The sequence below is a fragment of the Varanus komodoensis genome, unplaced genomic scaffold, assembly GCF_004798865.1.
Source record: "Varanus komodoensis strain SLA01 unplaced genomic scaffold, ASM479886v1 scaffold14_1, whole genome shotgun sequence".
NCBI lineage: Eukaryota > Metazoa > Chordata > Lepidosauria > Squamata > Varanidae > Varanus > Varanus komodoensis.
Window position 1 is genome coordinate 12,461,840 of NW_025335438.1, and position 19,050 is coordinate 12,480,889.

Genomic DNA, 19,050 nt, shown 5'->3' on the forward strand with positions numbered 1-19,050 from the left:
TTGCCTAATCCAGTTGGCACAGGATGTATCCTGTGCCTTGGTGAAGGCTATAATGTCACTACCCACTCAGCAATTAAATAAGGTAAAGACAGTCAATGACTAAAGGTGCTGAGATAAAAATGGATTTCCATGTCAATAAAAGTTTGTTTTACGCCAGTAGCCCTGCATAAGTAACTTTTGAGTTTCATTTTCTATTCTTTATATATTCAAATAGGGTTTAATTTTATCTTCAAACACTGAAATGCTATTGCAGTTCTGGAACTAAACTATGATATTTTCTCTTTTCAAGCCTTTTAACTTGGCAGCCAATAGGGGGAGATACTGCTCCTCCATCTCCATCTTCAGGAAGGGAGAGACAGTCGGTATGTTTGCAAAGTAAAAATATCAGGGGTGCTACTTTCAGATGTATGGGTATAAGGCACCTTTGTGTGAAACAAGAGTGGTATTCCTCGATGAAATTCTTATTGTAAATGAATGACTGCAGATTGTTTTAACTGTCGCAAATTCTAGATGGTGTCTAAGCATATTAGACCACGAGTCCTCAAACTACGGCCCTCAGGACGGATCTGGCCTGCCATGGCCATCCATCCAGCCCATGCCGCTGTTCGCTGTCCATGTGCACGCTTGCTGTGCGGGCGGGGAGGTGGTGGCTTGCTCGCCCGGAGATGGTCTCCGAGTGAGCAAGCCGCCGCTGCCGCCTGCCTCCCATACGTGCACACTCACCGCTGCCTCTCAGCGTGGGCGGGGAGGCGGTGGCTCGCTCACTCGCACATGGTTTTGGACTCGCTGGGAGATCTCCAAGCAAGCGAGCCACTGCCGCGCATACCCGGTGCTGCCTCGCATGCACCTGACGGCACCTTACTGGCTCGTGCCCCCAGGCAACCCCACCTCACCGCAGCCTTTCAACTGGCTCAAAAAAGTTTGCGGACCCCTGTATTAGACTTTTGGGTCCTTTACCTACATGTTTATGAACAAATACATTTCTACCCAGTATATTTCTGATATGCATATCTTAAGGCAATTTAGAATATAATATATACTGGAAATTGAGAATACTTATGATACAACTAAATAGAAACATTTACATAAATATAAACATTCCAAAATAGACTTTAACTTAGTTGATTTCTCTTTCAATAGTATGCACCCTGAGCTAAGACAAAGCCTATTGGGACAATACTTGACTTCTGGACTTTGGAGTAAATACGCATAGGACTGGGCCATTAGATAATTTCCTCACAAATGCTTCATTTGTTCAGACTCAGATATCATATTTGCACATGGTACAAAGCCTGTTCATTTGTTTTTCCATTTTCAGGATTCAGTATCACAGAAATCTGTAGATATACATGACTCTGTGCTACCCAGATCATCAGACAGACATCAGTTTCAGCCTAGTGTAGGGCCACCAGCAAGTGAGGAAGTCAGCAAAAACAAGCCCACAGCAAGTGAGTGTTTTCCTTTAGAAAGAAAGCTTGTTCTGTTTGAAAAACATGACCATTTGAACAGATAGATACAGGTTGAGATCCAAGGTGCCTGGATGGACCACAGAAACACTTCTTTCTATACTGCAATATTCATAATATTTTCCTTTCTGAGCTGGAACTCTTTAAACCATGTTAAGAGACCATATCCAAAGTTTCCTCAAACTGTGTAAATAACTTTTCAGGTGAAACTGTCTGAAAATGGGTGTATGGGGCAGGGGCGACAGTCTTTGCAGATGGTCTCTTTATAGCTTTTTGGATCTTAATCTTTTTGGATATTCATCGTCTCTTAATATGAGAATAATAATGCATGCAAGGTTGCAACAGAATATGTTTCTCTCATACTATGTTGATCATAAAACAGATTTACACATGTAAATTATCATACTTCTAACCTTGATGTATTAAAAAGTGCATGTTTTTGGATTTTAATTCTTCACTGTTTAGTAATACATAGACTAGATGAATGTCAGTTTGGCTGAGTAATTTTCAAAATATGGATTGACTTATCGCATCCTTTTCAATTGCCTGAATTCCTAAATTTTACTGTTTTTATTTTTTAAAGAATTTCCAGATCAGAAACTGTTTGGTGCTCTGTTGATTAAATGTGTGGTGCAATTGGAACTCATACAAACAATCGACAACATTGTATTCTTCCCTGCCACTAGCAAAAAGGAAGATGCAGAGAATCTAGCTGCGGCACAAGTAAGTCCACTTGGCTGATACAGCAATGTTTGGAGAAATACTTTCTCCTTTGGTTTGAATTCAACATTATGTCTTACAAAGTATGTTTTTTATGGCGGAAACTTAATGGATTTCCACATTAGATATCTTATTAAGAGCCAATTCAAATTTTATAAAGAGCTGTGAGTAGGGTAGAACAAGTAAATTCTGTGCTTTGTTTTTCTAATGTTTGTGTGCTTTTGAAGTATAAATGTGACCTTAGTCTATAGGAATTGCCTCATCTGCTCTTTGGAACTGTTCCATGTGCCTCCACACACAAACTACACTGAACCCAGTGGTGGAGATTTGTAGGAAACATCCATATTATCTACCCCACCCACATGGTTACTTCACATGCAGTTCCTGAGTGGCAGTGGCTACTTGTGAAGGCCACACTCTTCCTATCCTTTGGAAATCTAGCAGTATGTAGATAAACATCAAGCATCAGAATAATTTAGACTGATAGACTTAAGAGAAAAACAGTGACACAAGTGCATGCAGTTTTACCATTTCATTGCTGTAAAGTTATATGTAATGATAGGGATTGATAGGTATCATAATAACTCTAAAAAAAGAGCTTGCAATTACTGAATGTTAATTCCTTTTTTTTTCTTTAGAGGGATGCAGTCAACTTTAATGTTCATGTAGATACACAAGATCAGGGAATGTATCGCTTTTTAACATCACAGCAGCTTTTCAAGCTACTGGACTGTTTGTTGGAATCTCACAAATTTGCTAAAGCTTTCAATTCAAATAATGAGCAAAGAACTGCTCTATGGAAAGCAGGTAAGTCCTTTTGAAGCACTCGCAAAATAATGTTATACTGTAGTTTTAGATGGCTGCAGTAAAGCAGCAAAGAAACAATTACAACTGTAGTAGTAGCAAAACAACAAGTACTCTTAGAATTCATGCCATATTATTTATTCAGCCCAAGGATTCTCTGTGCTCAGATTTTAGAGGAGCATATATTCTGGATAGCCAGCCTTTTGTCTGTTCAGTATCCTGGTACTGTCTGTGGTTAAAGATTTAAAACCAATAATAGGAAAAATCCTGAGGAATTCCTTGGTGCTATAAAGTCTAGTAAATGTATTATGACTTAAACTTTCAATAAACGCATCAGATGTTCTCCACTGTATGTGCATCTGTACACACACATACTGACAGAGCTTCATCCATCTGATGAGCATGACTCTAACCTTTCAAAGTTTATGCCATGATAAATCTGTTAGTCCTTGAGGTGCCGCAAGACTTTTTGGACTGTATCCAATGTTACACTTGTGGAGAAGGAGCAGGAGGAGGCAATCTTCTACTAGTTGCACAAGTATAAGCAAAACAACACAAGCATCACAACATTTAATAAAGCAATGAAATGTAGAACAGCTTACATAAGCAGAATCAAAGTGCTGGATCTGACACTTGTGCTAGCACAATGATGGACCTTCCATAAGTGATAGAAACTTTATGTTAGTGGAAGGACACCATTAGATACAATTTTTAAAAAAGTCAAGGTAGCAATGTAAGCATCTTCACTCCCAGTCTTCTAAATGGATAGTGACACAGATAACCTGCAAAAGAAATAGCTTTTGCATCCCCATTCTTTCTCTTGCCTGTACACTTTATTCCAAAGCAGGTTTTCAGAAAAAGCTAGATACATCTGAATAGTTGTAATGTTTTTGCAGGTTTCAAAGGAAAATCTAAGCCCAACCTATTGAAACAGGAAACAAGTAGTCTTGCCTGTGGGTTACGTATTCTGTTCCGTATGTATATGGATGAAAATCGCAAAGATGCATGGGAAGAAGTACAGAGGCGACTATTAAAGTAAGAACTTGGGCTACATAGTACTTCCAAAATAAAAAAGCACAGTGCTGAATTTTGTACTATATAGATGTGTTGAAATGTACTTCAAAGGGAGAAATGTGCTATGAATAAATACCTGAATTCTCAGCTAATGTGCTTTTATTTGGCATGGTGACCTCTGTTCTTCCTGTGGTCTCTGTGCACCACTGGAAGAACAACAGTTACAGGTAAGCAACCTGCCTTTCCCTTTGATTCCCTTCCACAGGGAAATTAACAAAGTTCAAGAGCATGAATTGTTCTGGTTACTCATTGTTTCTGGCATAATATTACTAGGACAAGACCCTGCAAGTGCATCATATGTTTACAGTTGCAATTTCAAGGTTATTATATGAATTATACTGTTTAGATTGGATCCAGAAAACTGCAGGTGGTAGGAAATGCAGAGAATTCTTCTGCATCCTCCTTCCTTCCAGAAACCCCTCCGGAAAGCATTTCCCAAGGGTTGGAGGGACCCTGGTGAATGCTGTGTTCTGTGGAGCAGATGGGTCACTGAAAATAAAATCAGACAGAAGCTAACACCTTGTGAGAAGCATTCAGGCATTACCTGAAAATGGTAGAAAGTTACCTTACACTGGCTTTTCTCTGGACCCAATCCTTTGCTGTTTCTTAGGAGTAATTTCTTAGGAGTAAAACCAGCTGATGATACTGTGAGCCACCATCGTCTTTCCTTCCCTTCCCATTACCCAGACATATCTAAAATTCATTGGATGCCACCATTCTCAACACATTTTCCCTCTTATTTGCTGTGTCACTGCTCCCTTTGAGATGTAACTACAAATATTACATGATCAGCAAATCATCCAGTTATAGTTGTTCCATAGGATCAGTGACTGCTTTGTGTGACTGCTTTAAATCAAACTGCATGAACATTATGTCTAGCCTTGTACTTGCCTACTCAATTACCCATCTTTACCTAAACTGTGCCAAACCTCCAAAATGCATTGTACTATGGAGGTATCCATATGTAGGGAACAATTTGGATTCTTTTTTAAAACAGATTGCTATTTTTTATTTATTTCCAAGATTTATATTTTGCTCCATATACCAATATAAGGTTATTAGAGCAGCGAATCAAAAGATAAAACATGTAGAAGAATAAAATTTTTAAAACAAGATCAATAAAACTGTGGTAATTTCATTCAGGAAGGCTTCCTGAAATAGGAGTTTCTGGAAAGCATTGAAAACAATAGAGTATGGAGTTGCTACACAGAAGGCACTGAATCTGGGTGTATTCCATTTGGGCCACAGCGCCATATGGAACCTCCAAGGGGCATGCCTCCCAGGGATCTCTGTTAGTGAGCAGGTTGATGGAAGAGGAGGTGGTTCCCCAGGTGGCCTCACCCAAATTTGTTCTAGTATATATTACTATGAATACATTAAACATTTTCTGATCTAGGCTTTCTTTATGGTTTGTTCTGGCTATAATAGCATCATATCTTCTGCAGCAAACTATCCATACAGTTGAACTTCATCTCCTGTTGGCATGTTCTTTTCAGTGTCTGCAGTGAAGCACTTGGTTATTTCCTTACTTTGACATCAGAAAGTCACAGAGAAGCATGGACTAGCTTGCTCCTTTTATTTTTAACAAAGATCCTAAAGATAAGTGATGATCGGGTAAGTATGACTAGTAAATGAATAGGGAATATTAAAAGCCTCATTATTGACACTTGGTATAATTAAGGAGTGGTAGGCCAACTCCAATCTATTTGTTAAATTAGTTCTAGTATCAGTGTGGATTGGATCTCCCCTTCAGGAGGCTTGTGCCTGGCTTTAGACTATAGGCTCTAACATGTCTTTAATGTTGCCTTTCAAGCATAGATCAGTCACTTCAGATACATATATACACGTACGTACGTACGTACATATATATATAGAGAGAGAGAGAGAGCAGATTATATATACCCAATATATATATCTTTAAGGCCTAAGCCTAAATGTAGGCCTGCTATACATAACATAATTTGTCCAGCATACTTAGACAGAGTCATGTATTTCCCATTATGTCCAAGTAGCCTGGATTCTGGAACTTTCATTAGAATTATTCTTCCCATAATGCCCAATTATCTTGAGTTTAGCATGTAGTGTTTGGGAACTGTTTGCATCCTCAGACCTTTATGACATTTAATCACAGCAGCCCTGGCAGCTGCTAAGGTAATTAAAGCTAGACTTCCTGAGGGGAATCTGCATCGTAGTTGACTTCTGCATGCCAAGATAGCTATTTAGACCTACTTTATATCTGATTTGAGCCTACTCTGATTTTATAGGTGTGTCTTAAATAGATCTTGTAATCCAAAGCTGGAATTCAGGTTTTGCAGCAACTCCAGTGAAAATGTAACACACATGTAAATGATAAAATAGCACATAACCTCTGCTGATATTCTGTCAATATTTATTTATTTATTTAGGAAATTTCTATGCCGCCCCATTCGCCGATGCCTCGGGGCGGCTCACAAACATAAATAAACTTCGTTAAAATAATATAAATTAACAGTATAAATTGAGTCGCCCTGGCCAAAGAATAAAATGAATGAATACTATTAACAGTTAAAATGACATTTGAATAAAAAGGTCTTCGCCTAGCGCCGAAAAACAAATGACGGCGCCAGGCGGACCTCTCTGGGGAGCGCATTCCATAGATTGGGCGCCACCGCAGAAAAAGCCCTCCTCCAAGTACTCACCCTCCTAATTTCCTTCACAGAGGGTTCCCGGAGAAGGGCCTCTCCTGCAGATCTCAGGGGGCGGGCGGGCATATATTCTGGTTGTAAATTGGCATCCCTGCATAAGGAACATAAAGTGTATATTGAGAATTGCCACAAATCATCAAAAAGCAAGGTGAATATAGTGATAAGGTACACAAGGACACTTTGGTAAAGTAAGAGCATTGGGAGAAGTTCTGGCGTATGTTTATCTTGGGTTGTTGTACCTCTCCCCACAACCCCTTCCTGGCATTTTGAGAGAAAATATGTGTAAAAAGCCTCTGAAGAAAACTATCAGAGTCTTTAGTCTTTTGCTTTGGTCTTTTCAGGATTTACTTAGCAAGAATTAACCACCCAAATTAGAACCAGCATAAGACTCCTCCCCTCTTGTTTCAGTTCTGCTACTATCTTCATTTTCATTTCAGAATGAAGTTGAATTACATCCATGGCTTATTCTTTAATGCCACTAATTATTGCTTGAATTACAAATCTCCTCATGAACTGAAGTCGATGCCTAACAAATTCCTCTTTTCTCCCCAACAGTTTAAAGCTCATGCATCATTTTACTATCCTCTCTTGTGTGAAATAATGCAGTTTGATCTGATCCCTGAGTTACGAGCCGTTTTGCGAAGGTTTTTTCTACGGATTGGAGTAGTTTTTCAAATATCCCAACTACCAGATCAAGAGGTAGGAACAGCCAAGCAGTAGAAGCATGGCCAAGGAAACAAAGGACCAAGTAAATTTGCACTAGATGCCAATAAAAAAGGTTTTCTTTATATGGCATTGTGCATATATGGGTTCACAATGAAGATTAAAATTGTAATTTAGGTTTGCAGCACTCTAGTTCTTCAGTGGGGTTTCTCTTTCTCCTGACTGGTGTTACGCACACAGCCAGTTTTAACACAGTCTCATTTCCAACCTGACTGTGGATACCCTCTTATTTTCCTAGGCTCTAATATATATCAAAAGCTGTTTATTTTGGGTGTGAGGATGTACCCAAAGGACTAACACATTTTAAAAGTTAGAACTTTTACAGAGATACAGCTCAGGAGAGTTGTATTTTGAAAGAAATACTTACCATAATATTACAAAATGGAAATGTTGCTCATGTTAAGAGATCTAGCAATTATATGGAACTCTTATTCCAGAAAAAAATTGCACACTCAGGCTTTCTGAGATATAAGTAATCATCCTTCTGTGAAAAAAAATGTACAGAAATGCAGGTCTGTAATATAAGGTTCTAAACACTATACAGTTCTTCCTGCATTTATTTCTTGTATTTCTTGGAGACCCATAAGTTTGTTTACCAAATGCACTAGTCTGAGGTTGAGTTGTGATGATTTTGGTCTGTATTCTAAGAGTTAGTCTTGCTGACTTTGGTCGAGGAAAGACTCAAAATGTCACAATTAACTGTTTGTAATATATACCTGTGATAGGGCTTTTAAATATAACAAGCCATCTCAATGATCCTTCAGGACTGGAACTTGAATCACTGCAAACAAGTCTAAGTTTTGTCTGCTGTCACTATTTTTATTTTGATTGTTTGATGTAGATTTCACTCTGTGTACAGAATTTAATGTTGAATATATTCAAGTAATGAATCTGGCATGGTTTGGGGATGGCTTTAAATTTATTGGAAATGTATTCATACTGTGAATTGTGTTCTGATGGTTAAAGAAAAGATTGTCAAGCATTCTGTCTTACAGTGGATGTAGAAAAAAATTTCAGATGGAAAAATGTATATGGTACAGCTCTGTAAAGTTTTCTATGTAAATTCTGTACAACTTTCTGTACAATATTGGTTCTCATCTGGCATATTCTAATCAGGTTATAGGTCAATAAAGTTTTTGAATTCTTTCACTGGTGCAATCAAAACTAATATAATGGAAAACTAATATCTCCATGGTTTAATATTAAAATACTTAATTTTGATGGCACTGGCATAATCAGGCATTGTACTGCTTTCATAATCCCTGTAACTGTAAAAACAAATTTTTGACTAGGGATAAAGCACTGGAAACCACATGAGAGGAGAAAATGAGGGTGCCTTAGAAAGAAAGGGAGGCACAGATGTAAAAATTAAAATGCTGTTAGAGCCAGAATAAATGCCACCTGTAGACATAAGTGAAAAAAAGCAATGCAACTGCGATTGCCCACCCTAAGCAACCAGGCAATTCCTGTGTATCCTCAGTAGGTACAGAATGTTGACTGGTTGGCTACTGGAGATTAAAAAAATCAAGTGGGAATTGCTGAAAATGAAAGCGAGAACAAGAAACAAACAGACCTAAAAATAGTGAACCATTGCATTAGCTAGATAAGTCATTTTTTTGGTTCACACTAAAATGCCTCCTTAAATTCCATGGGAATGGAAGAAAGCTATCCATAGACATTAGCAGAGAATGCAAAGGCTTTTATGTAGCTGGCACTGCTTCCATATAAAAAGAGCACATAAAATGGCACATTCTTTCTCAGCAATCCTAAGGTAGCTTATTTTTCTCTGAGTCCTTTCAATTCCAGTTGAGTCCAAATTTAGTCCAGAGATGCTTGCCCCATTAATTTCAGTGGGCCACCTCTCTAAGCATGACAGGGTAAACTTTTAATAAAATATATTTTATTTTATTATCTTAAAATCAAAACCATAAATACATTTCACAGTAGTGTTCACTACTGACATCAAAAACACAAGGCAGAATAATCTCACATTTTAGGACAAATGATTGGAAAATGATTATGTGATAGTAAAGTAGCAAAAGTCCTATGCCGATCCCTAACATTCTACTACATATCTGAGAAACCGAAGCAACAGTTCTCAGCTCTGTTAAACTCAGGATGTTTCTCAATCTTGTAGTGGTAGTACTTGAGGTCTGAGGTAATCTGTCAAACAAAAAAATACCAAAAGTGTAAAGTTTGCCTCTGTGCCATTGAACTAGCTGAGTAATTGTGTGCTTAGGTCTAACCTGATGGTGACCTGCTGCAGGAGGTCCACTTCCACATGTGGGTCTTATCAGTAACATCCTGGCAGCTTAACTTTAGAGGCACTCACCATAATCAGCTTGTTTACCTGTTTACAAGATTTGTTACATTATTAACATTGAAGACAATTAAAAGTGCAGTAGTGACTAAACATTCTTTTAAAAGGCACAACTGGCTTCACTGCAGATTTATTCAGCCATGGGCAGTTGATAGCCCCTGCCAATTGAAAGGTAAGTTCTTCTCATCAGAGGTAACTTTTGCTTGACTTGACTGCTCAGCCATGTTGAAGGGTTTCTGATGTCCCAGGTCTCAGCCATGGTTCAGTTGCCACCGTGTCAACAGAATTGGATCGTCTGTCACCTTTTGATGGCAATTCCTTCAGGATATTGTTATCATGTCCCAGTGAAATATGATTAACTTGAAGAAAAGAAAAGAAACCAAGTTTAGCTTCTGCCATTACTTAAAAGTTCATTTTTTGTATGATAACATTTCACCAATCTAACAAGGTTTTTAAATACTGCAGCCTCTTCTTCAGTCAGGGGTGTTCAGAATAAAAATATATCAGGATAGTTCTTAACAGAACCAGCATTAGTTCTTGTTTATCTGAGATACTATGAGTTGCCACCTTTTTTTTGGGGGGGGGGGGAGAGCATTCCTTGAGACAAAGTCTCCTCAGAAGCTCAAACAAATGGATAATGGGAGGAGACATTATTTTCAATGCTTCATTCCTTCAGCAACACCCACAGAACCCCCAGCTTTTCAGAGCAGATTTGCAGAATTAGAGGGGATGCATAAGGGACTACACATGGAGGGGAATCAACAGAAATTTCCCCTTTTGTTCTACCAACAGAATTCATTTATTGGGTGCAATGCCTCCCACAGATAAAAGGAACCATTCTATAAGTAGGAGGCAGATTCTGGCTCTATGGCTTCAATTTTTCACTTTTCAAATTATCACTAAAGTCACTGGTAAAATAGGGAAGCATCTTGTCACTGGTAAAATAGGTTTATAAATTCAAGGTCAGAAACTGCTTAGACCTTGAAAGTAGGAATTGGAAATCTGTTCCTCTCCCCATGGAAAGCTAGGAAAATGACCTCAGAGAGGGGCAAATGACAGCATTACAGAATAAGGTAAAAGGAGTGGGGAGGCCAGGATACAGAGTATCTTGAAGTGGTTCTAGGTTCCTTCCCTCTCCCCCTCTGCGATGCTCTAGTCAGAAGGCTACCTAGAAAAGCAGAGCAAGAGAGCAGTGAGATGACAATTGCCTCTGCTACTTTTCCTGTTCTGCGATGGATGCCTATAAAGCTTTTCCTTTCTGGTCTTATGTGCATCACAGTAAGACTGAGCCACTTTAAGTGACTTACTGGAGCAGAAAAGATGGGTAAATGTTCTAATACAATTATGAAGGGATTCTGAGAAAAGAAGCAAGCCACTGTGTTCCATTCTCTAATGGATGAAACGAAGTTCCTGCCATTTCTCACACTTTAATATGAGCTTCTATAAGTGCACTTGTGGTCTCTAACTTGTGGACAACTGCAGTGCCTTTTTACAATATTATTGTTCTCTAGAGTTGCCCCATGTTTTCTGGCCATTTTGAGGATTATTTTAGAGTAAGGAAAGTCTAGCATTAGATGTTAAATTGGGCCAAATGGAAACAAAAAGCTTGTGTGTTGGTGCACATCCATTACGCTGTTGCTATACCACATCACCACCTTGTGGCTAGTTAACTGAATTTATATAAAAAAAGCAGGTTGCTTACCTGTAACTGATGTTCTTCGAGTGGCCATCTGTGCAGTCACACATGGGTGCTGCGCCTGCGCAGTGCCTTTGGCCAGATGATTGCCAGCTAACGGTTTTTGGTGGGAAGCTCCGCTCCCCCTCCCCACCGTGGCCTATAAAGAGCGGAGCGTCCGCCATTTTGTTCAGTCTTTGTGACCGAACGTGCGCCCCCTCGTGAAAAAAATTTTTTTTTGGAATTTTAGAAGGAAAAAACGGAATCATCTGTACCGAAAGATGAATCGGTACCGATGGATGTATCCACTCACCGACACCGAGCGGGGCCGGCGGGTGGGTTGTGTGACTGCACAGATGGCCACTCAAAGAACATCAGTTACAGGTAAGCAACCTGCTTTTCTTCGTCATCGCCTCTGTGCTTCACACATATGGGTAGATTAACAAGCTTACCATAAAGGAGGAAGGACGGTGTCCTCAGTGAAGAACAGACGAAAGAACAGCTCTGCCAAAGGAGCAATCCCGTTAAGCCCAAACATCAAGACAGTAGTGTCTGGCGAAGGTGCAAGGGTTCACCCAAGTAGCAGCTCGGCATACATCATCAAGTGAGACTCCGGATGCAAAGGCAGATGAGGTCGCAACGGCCCTAGTGGAATGGCCTCGAGGGACTGAAGGCAGATCGAGCTTAGCTAGTTGACAAGATAGGACTATAGTGTGTACTATCCATTTGGAAAGTCTCTGTGGCGAGACTGGATCACCCTGATCTCTAGTGGAATATTTAATGAACAGTTTATTCGAACGTTGAATAGACTCAGTCCTTGATCTGTAAAAGGCTTCCGAAGCAATGCCGAACATCAAGTGAATGCAAAGATCTCTCTAGTGGAGTCGACGGTGACAGAAAAAAGGCAGGTAGCATGATGTCTTGTCCTGTATGAAACGGCGTAGTCACTTTTGGTAGAAAAGACGGGTCAAGGCGTAAAACGACCTTCTCCCTGTGAAAGTTCAAATGAGGAGGGTCTATGCGGAGAGCGCAAAGTTCACTGGCCCTTCGGGATGAAGTGATGAAGTGACAACCATGAGAAACGCTGTTTTCCATGAAACGAGGCGCAGATCCACTGTCACCAGTGGTTCAAAGGGGGCTTTCGTAAGGGCTTGTAAAACAACCGAGAGACTCCAGGTAGGCATCACCGGTTTGACTGATGGGTTAAGATTGTATAGTCCCTTTAGAAATCTCTTGAGAATAGGTTGAGAAAAGAGAGGTGATCCAACAACTAAGCCACGGTAGTGGGCTATTGCTGCTGCATATACTTTAATAGACGATGGTTTTAGTCCAGAATGGTGCAGTTTCAATAGGAAATGAAGGATTTGATGTATGGATGACCTGAAGGGGAGAACGAGCGCGAACCAATCCTCTTTCCTTAGCAACGGCAAGATGTTTTGTAGGGTGGTCATCCGAAACTTTTTCGGTAGAATAAATTGATTCAGGTTGCGTAAGTCCAAAATCGGACGTAGACCACCATCCCGCTTCAGGACCGTAAAGTATCTGGAGTAGAATCCGTAGAGTCCGTCAGATGGGAATACCTGACGAATCACTCCTTTACGAAGAAGTTGATGCATTTCGTCAAGCAATACTGGTGAACATGATGTAAACCATATCGGACTCGACAGAGGAACGATGTCGAATTCTATCTGATAGCCCTGCTGAACGATGGACAATACCCACCGATCAGATGTGATGGACTCCCAAATGGGGAGTCTGCTTCGGAGCCAATCCCCAGATGAGAGGGGGGTGGGTATAGTAGGAATTCGAGGAATGGTTCGCCAGTCCCGTCAACGCTGCCTCCGATCATCGAAACGGCGGCGGCCTTGTTGGTAGCGTTGTTGGGGCTATGGATGGCGGCGCTGTTGTTGCTGGCGGTGCTGGGATTGTTGTCTTGGCTGATAAGACTGCCTGTAGGATGGACGATTCCATGACCACTTACGTTTAGTTTGGGTCTGTATCTCCATCCTGCGTGCTGTCATCCGGGATGAATGCAGCTTCTTTAGCTTGTGGTTGGTGCGAGAGTGGAAAAGCCCGGACCTGTCGAAAGGCATTTCCTCTATCTGGCGCTTTGTTTCCTCCGGGAAATTGCAATTTCTGAGCCAGGTGTGTCTCCGGAGCAAAACGGCACCGACCAAGGCCCGTGAGTCTGTGTCCACGTGGTGCCTGGCCGTGGACAACTGTGCACCATGACCTGCATCGCCTCCTTGATTAGGACCTTAGCCAGGTCTCCTTGGTGGTCCGGAAGGGTCAAGGCGACGTTGTGGAGGCGCTGCATAATGAAGTACTGGTACCTCGCCAACGTCACCTTGTAATTAGAGGTCCGCAGCCCCAGGCCTGAAGCAGCGTAGACTCGCCTGGCCAGGGAGTCGATCTTCCAGCCCTCCTTGTCCCGTGGCACCGTATGCCCTCTTGCCTCTCTGCCCTGGGAGGATTCTACAACCACTGAGTTCGGCTTGGGGTGACGGAGGAGGAAGGGAATGTCCTCCTCCCACACCCGGTACATCAACTCATACCTCCTGGACGTCGGTTGAGGCTGGGAGGGCAAGTTCCAGGGCTGTCATCGCCTGCCTCAGGGTGGTAATGAGCGGCAGCACGATCAATGTCGACTGTTCCCCACGGACGATGTCGTAGAACTTGTCCATTTTCGGTCCCGGGCACTGGACGGCGTCGATATCAAGGGACTGGACAAGTCTGGACATCAGCTCCGTGAAGGAGACGTGGGATTTGTCGGGTGACTCAGGACCCTGGGATGTGATGGCAACATCTGGGGAGGTTGAGTCGACCTCTGAATTGTCAGAGTCGGCACCGAAATAAGGTGGGGCCGATGACAAAGACTCCACTGGGGAAAAGGAACGGCTGCTTTCATCCCAGGCTGATCGCGGGGATGCCCGCCTCGGGTCCAATGGACGTGGCCGGTCACGGGATGGTGGAGAGGACCGCCCCCTTGGAGCGGGGTAGTATCCCACAGAAAGCGGGTCATCCCAAGTATGGTAGTAGGGGCGACGCCAACCTTCTGAATGTTGCTTGACGGAGTGGCTCCTCCGGCTCCCCGGCGGGGACATTCCAACATCCGCCTCCATAGTAGCTGTGGGCATGGGTGTAAGTGACCGAGCCCTGGGGGAGAGTCCTGAATTTCCCCATCAGATATCGAGCCCCTTTGCAGAGTTGGAAGGGGCACAGATGGGAGGTCAGCTGCGCAGCGTGGGGACCCTTGAGGGGTAACCCGCATAGCCTCCTGAATAGCAGGGTCAGGCGGAGTCGGTACCGTAAGGGCCGCCGGTACCAAGGGGGCCGGTACCAAGGGGGCCGTCGAATCCGAGTCCCAGTGACGGGGACGGTCCGAGCCCCTTGGTTTCTTAGGAGGCTTGGAGACTTTCTCCTTCCTGGCCTTCTTATGGCTTGCCGGCTTTTCGGGTTCGGCATGCTTTCACTTCTCATGCTTCTTCTTGGGAGAAGCTGAGGAAGCCACCAAAGCAGACGCGCCTCCGTCCGAAGGGCATGAAGGTGGGGCCACAGAAGAGGAGCCAGGCTTTGGGGCAGAGATCAGCGGATCAGACTGCATAAGGCCCGATCCCAAAGCAGTCTCCGGAGGCGGTTTTCGCGATTCTTCCTGGCCTGCTTGGAGAAGGCCAGGCATGAGTGCATTTATCGGTCCTATGCCCCTCACCCAAACAGAGGAGGCATAGGTCATGCGGGTCAGTTGGCGACATTTTTGACCTACACTCCGCGCATTTGCGGAAAGCTGCTCGCTGCACCATCATAGAAAAGGAGAAGAAGAGAGAGAGAGTAAAGAGGGTAAGTATATATGTTTGGTTTTTTTTTTTTTTAGATTGATCGAAAAAAGGAGAAAAATGGAAGAAAGTGCAAGAACTATACTATATGGAGTGAACTAAAGGGAATAAGGAGAAAAAACGGGAGGATAGAACTGGAATATTCGAGAAGAAAGGCGAAGTCGAAAGCAGCACGAGGCACAGTGAACGGCGGTCGCAAAGACTGAACAAAATGGCGGACGCTCCGCTCTTTATAAGCCACGGGGGGGTGGGAGTGGAGCTTCCTGCCAAAAACCGTTAGCTGGCAATCATCCGGCCAAAGGCACTGCACAGGCACAGCACCCATATGTGTGATGCACAGAGGCCACGACGAAGAACAGATCAATACAAACCCCAGGTTTAAAAAAAAGGAAAGGATGCCTTATTCTTCCTGCAGTGAAAATATAAGAATCCTTACTAAGGCAGCTGATTAAATCGCACATAAAGAAGACCTGGTTAAAGAAGAGCTTAACAGGAAAATCTATAGTGCATATAAGGGGGGGAAAGAACAACAACTGCTGCTAGATTTTTACAGAAATTTTTCAAATAATAGCATACATTGACTGACATTACAAGCAAAGAATAGGTTCTGCTTTATCTAAAACTAGATCACACAGCATGACACTTATCAGGAAATTCCCTAATAGCTTTTTGCTCTTTATAACCTGTTCTTCATCTACAAAGATTTCTTGAAAAATGCTAAACATGCAAAAAGAAAGATCCCTACCTTTGGCTTAACTTAATATGAAGCAAACCATAACAACATAAGTTGGCCTACTTAATTTATTGCTTTTCATCCATTGTCAGTCATCTCCAAGAAATGACAAGAAATATTAACCTTTATAATAGACATGCAAGTTTGCACCAAAGTATCTGTTACAAAATCCGTTAATACTTTTCCATAATGTGTAAACAACCCAAAAGTGGCGGGTAACTGGCTTTTTTCCCTACTATAAGTTTTGGAATACATTATGCCAACACATACTGAAAGAAACTTGTATTTTTAACATTAAGAAGTAACTGTCTGGGATGTTATGTTTCTGAAAGAAAATAAATAACCTGTCATAAGTACAGGTTAGGTGATAAGTGGCTGGAGAGCAGCACCTGTGAAAGGGACCTGGGGGTACTGGTTGACTGCAGGCTAAACATGAGTCAGCAGTGTGATGCGGTGGTCAAGAGGGCGAACGCCACCCTTGGTTGCATAGCCAGAAGTGTGGCTTCTAGATCGAGAGAGGTATTACTGCCACTCTACATGACTCTGGTGCACCTGCAACTGGAGTATTGTGCTCAGTTTTGGGCCCCTCGTTACAGAAAGGATATAGCCAGGTTGGAGTCAGTGCAGCGTAGGGCCACAAGGTTGGTGGCCGGTTTGCAGGGGATGGGGTATGAGGTGAGACTGAGGGAACTGGGTCTCTTCAGCCTGGAGAAGAGGAGACTCAGAGGGGATATGTTGGCGACATACAGGTATGTGAGGGGATGTCACATGGAGATGGGTAGAGACCCGTTCTCCCCTGCAGAGGAAGGCAGGACGCGCTCCAACGGAGCAAAGCTCAGGGAACCAAGGTTCCATTTAGATGCCAGGAAGCACTTTGGACCCCGAGGGTGTGGAATGGGCTTTCACGAATGGTGGCTGAGGCCCCATTGGTGAGGGTGTTCAAAGATAGGCTGGACATGCACATGGTGGACATGTTGTGAGCGGAGCTGGTTGGTGCCGGAGGTCAGACTAGATGGCCCAGGAGGCCCCTTCTGACTCACTCTGTTTCTATGTTTCTAAATGGATGATTGTAATCAAGTGCAGATAACTGGAGGGCAGAAGGAAGCAAACCTTGCACAATCTGCTTCTTTGATAACTGTATTATATTTGATAACTGGAATAATAACTATATTATTCCAGTTTAACATTTTGTGCCTCAGAACAGTCTGCGGACAACTTCTTACTGCTTCTTAGAAACATAGAAACATAGAAAACAGAGTGAGTCAGAAGGGGCCTCCTAGGCCATCTAGTCTGACCTCTGGCACCAGCCGGCTCCGCTCACGACATGCCCACCATGTGGACGTCCAGCCTATCCTTGAACACCTGCAGCAATGGGGCCTCAACCACTTCCCGGGGAAGCCCATTCCACACCCTCGGGGTCCTGACTGTCAGGAAGTGCTTCCCGGCATCCAAACGGAACCTTGGCTCCCTGAGCTTTGCTCCATTGGAGCGCGTCCTGCCTTCCTCTGCAGGGGAGAACAGGTCTCTACCCATCTCCATGTGACATCCTCTCACATACCTGTATGTCGCCAACATATCCCCTCTGAGTCTCCTATTCTCCAGGCTGAAGAGACCCAGTTCCCTCAGTGTCGCCTCATACGGCATCCCCTGCAAAGCGGCCACTGACCTTGTGGCCCTATGCTACACTGACTCCAACCTGGCTATATCCCTTCTGTAATGAGGGGCCCAAAACTGAACACAATACTCCAGTTGAGGGCGCACTAGAGTCATGTAGAGTGGAAGTAATACCTCTCTTGATCTAGAAGCCACACTTCTGGCTATGCAACCAAGGGTGGCGTTCGCCCTCTTGACCACCGCATCACACTGCTGACTCATGTTTAGCCTGCAGTCAACCAGTACCCCGAGGTCCCTTTCACAAGTGCTGCTCTCCAGCCACTTATCACCTAATTTGTACTTATGACACCTATTCCTATGCCCCAAATGCAAGACCTGGCACTTATCCACATTGAATGCCATCCTGTTGTCTCCTGCCCACTTCCATAGTCTGTCCAGATCCCTTTGGATCTGGAGTACCTGCTCTTCAGTTGTGGCCACTGCTCCAGTTTTAGTGTTGTCTGCGAATTTGATCAGCAGACTGTTCACCCCTTCTTCCATGTCATTAATGAAAGGATTAAACAGGATCGGCCCCAGGACAGAGCCCTGGGGGACCCCGCTTGTCACTGGCCGCCATCCCGATGATTCCCCACTAATGGTTACCGTCTGCTTTCGGTCAGTCAACCATGCCCTAATCCACCGGACAGTGCTTTGGTGTATCCCAAAACTCCTCAGCTTCTCCACCAGGATATCATGGGGCACTTTGTCAAAGGCCTTGCTGAAATCCAGGTATACCACATCCACTGCATCCCCTCCATCTAGCCATCACGAACCCTTGTCATAGAATTCCACAAGGTTTGTCTGGCAGGACCTGTTTTTGCGGAAGCTATGTTGTGTGGCTGTCAGCCTCCCTTCCCTATCTAGCATCACTAGATCTCTCTCTATTATGAGCCTTTCCATTATTTTTCTTGTCTTATGAAATATGAAAAGTAGACAAAGGAGAGGCAAAAATACTAATTTCTCACCCCATCACAAGGCAGACTATAATCTACTGACAAGTGGACACCTAAGAACTTGAAAGTCAACCTTATTTGCAGGACTTCTGCATGAATTGCAGACTCACTCAATACTGTGAATTAAAAAAAAAAATCAACAGAGACTGCCTAGTAAGAACGCTTAAGAGATGGCACCCAGATTCTGGAACATATTACACACTATGGACTGTCAAAATTTCATAACTCTCAGGAAAAACAAAGTTACATGCACCACTATCCAGGGGCACCAGAATAAGCATAGTGTATACTTCCCCAGTACAGAAATAAAGAAGACAACTTCTGCACATGTGAAATGCCATATACTCATGCAAACATCATGAAGACCAGAAATATTTACTCAGAGGGTAAAGTAAATCCAACCTTAAGATTT

At 43.0% G+C, this 19,050-nt stretch overlaps 2 protein-coding genes across 8 annotated transcripts in view; one reads left to right on the forward strand and one right to left on the reverse strand.

The window, feature by feature from the left end:
• The window catches only part of ARFGEF1 (ADP ribosylation factor guanine nucleotide exchange factor 1), a 94,690-nt gene extending 86,073 nt beyond the window's left edge, over positions 1-8,617 (forward strand). For all 3 annotated transcript variants that reach the window (XM_044424063.1, XM_044424064.1, XM_044424066.1), the window contains 7 exons: positions 290-362; positions 1,319-1,448; positions 2,050-2,189; positions 2,825-2,993; positions 3,887-4,025; positions 5,561-5,678; positions 7,304-8,617. In XM_044424063.1, the coding sequence (XP_044279998.1) occupies positions 290-362; positions 1,319-1,448; positions 2,050-2,189; positions 2,825-2,993; positions 3,887-4,025; positions 5,561-5,678; positions 7,304-7,468 (934 nt within the window). In that variant the 3' untranslated portion in view covers positions 7,469-8,617. The remainder of the gene's footprint in view (positions 1-289; positions 363-1,318; positions 1,449-2,049; positions 2,190-2,824; positions 2,994-3,886; positions 4,026-5,560; positions 5,679-7,303) is intronic.
• A 737-nt stretch (positions 8,618-9,354) lies between these two features.
• The window catches only part of CSPP1 (centrosome and spindle pole associated protein 1), an 83,778-nt gene continuing 74,082 nt past the window's right edge, over positions 9,355-19,050 (reverse strand). For 4 of the 5 annotated variants that reach the window (XM_044424070.1, XM_044424069.1, XM_044424068.1 and 1 more), the window contains one exon: positions 9,355-10,150. In XM_044424070.1, the coding sequence (XP_044280005.1) occupies positions 10,008-10,150 (143 nt within the window). In that variant the 3' untranslated portion in view covers positions 9,355-10,007. The remainder of the gene's footprint in view (positions 10,151-19,050) is intronic. The other variant, XR_006414080.1, reaches the window with a different exon arrangement.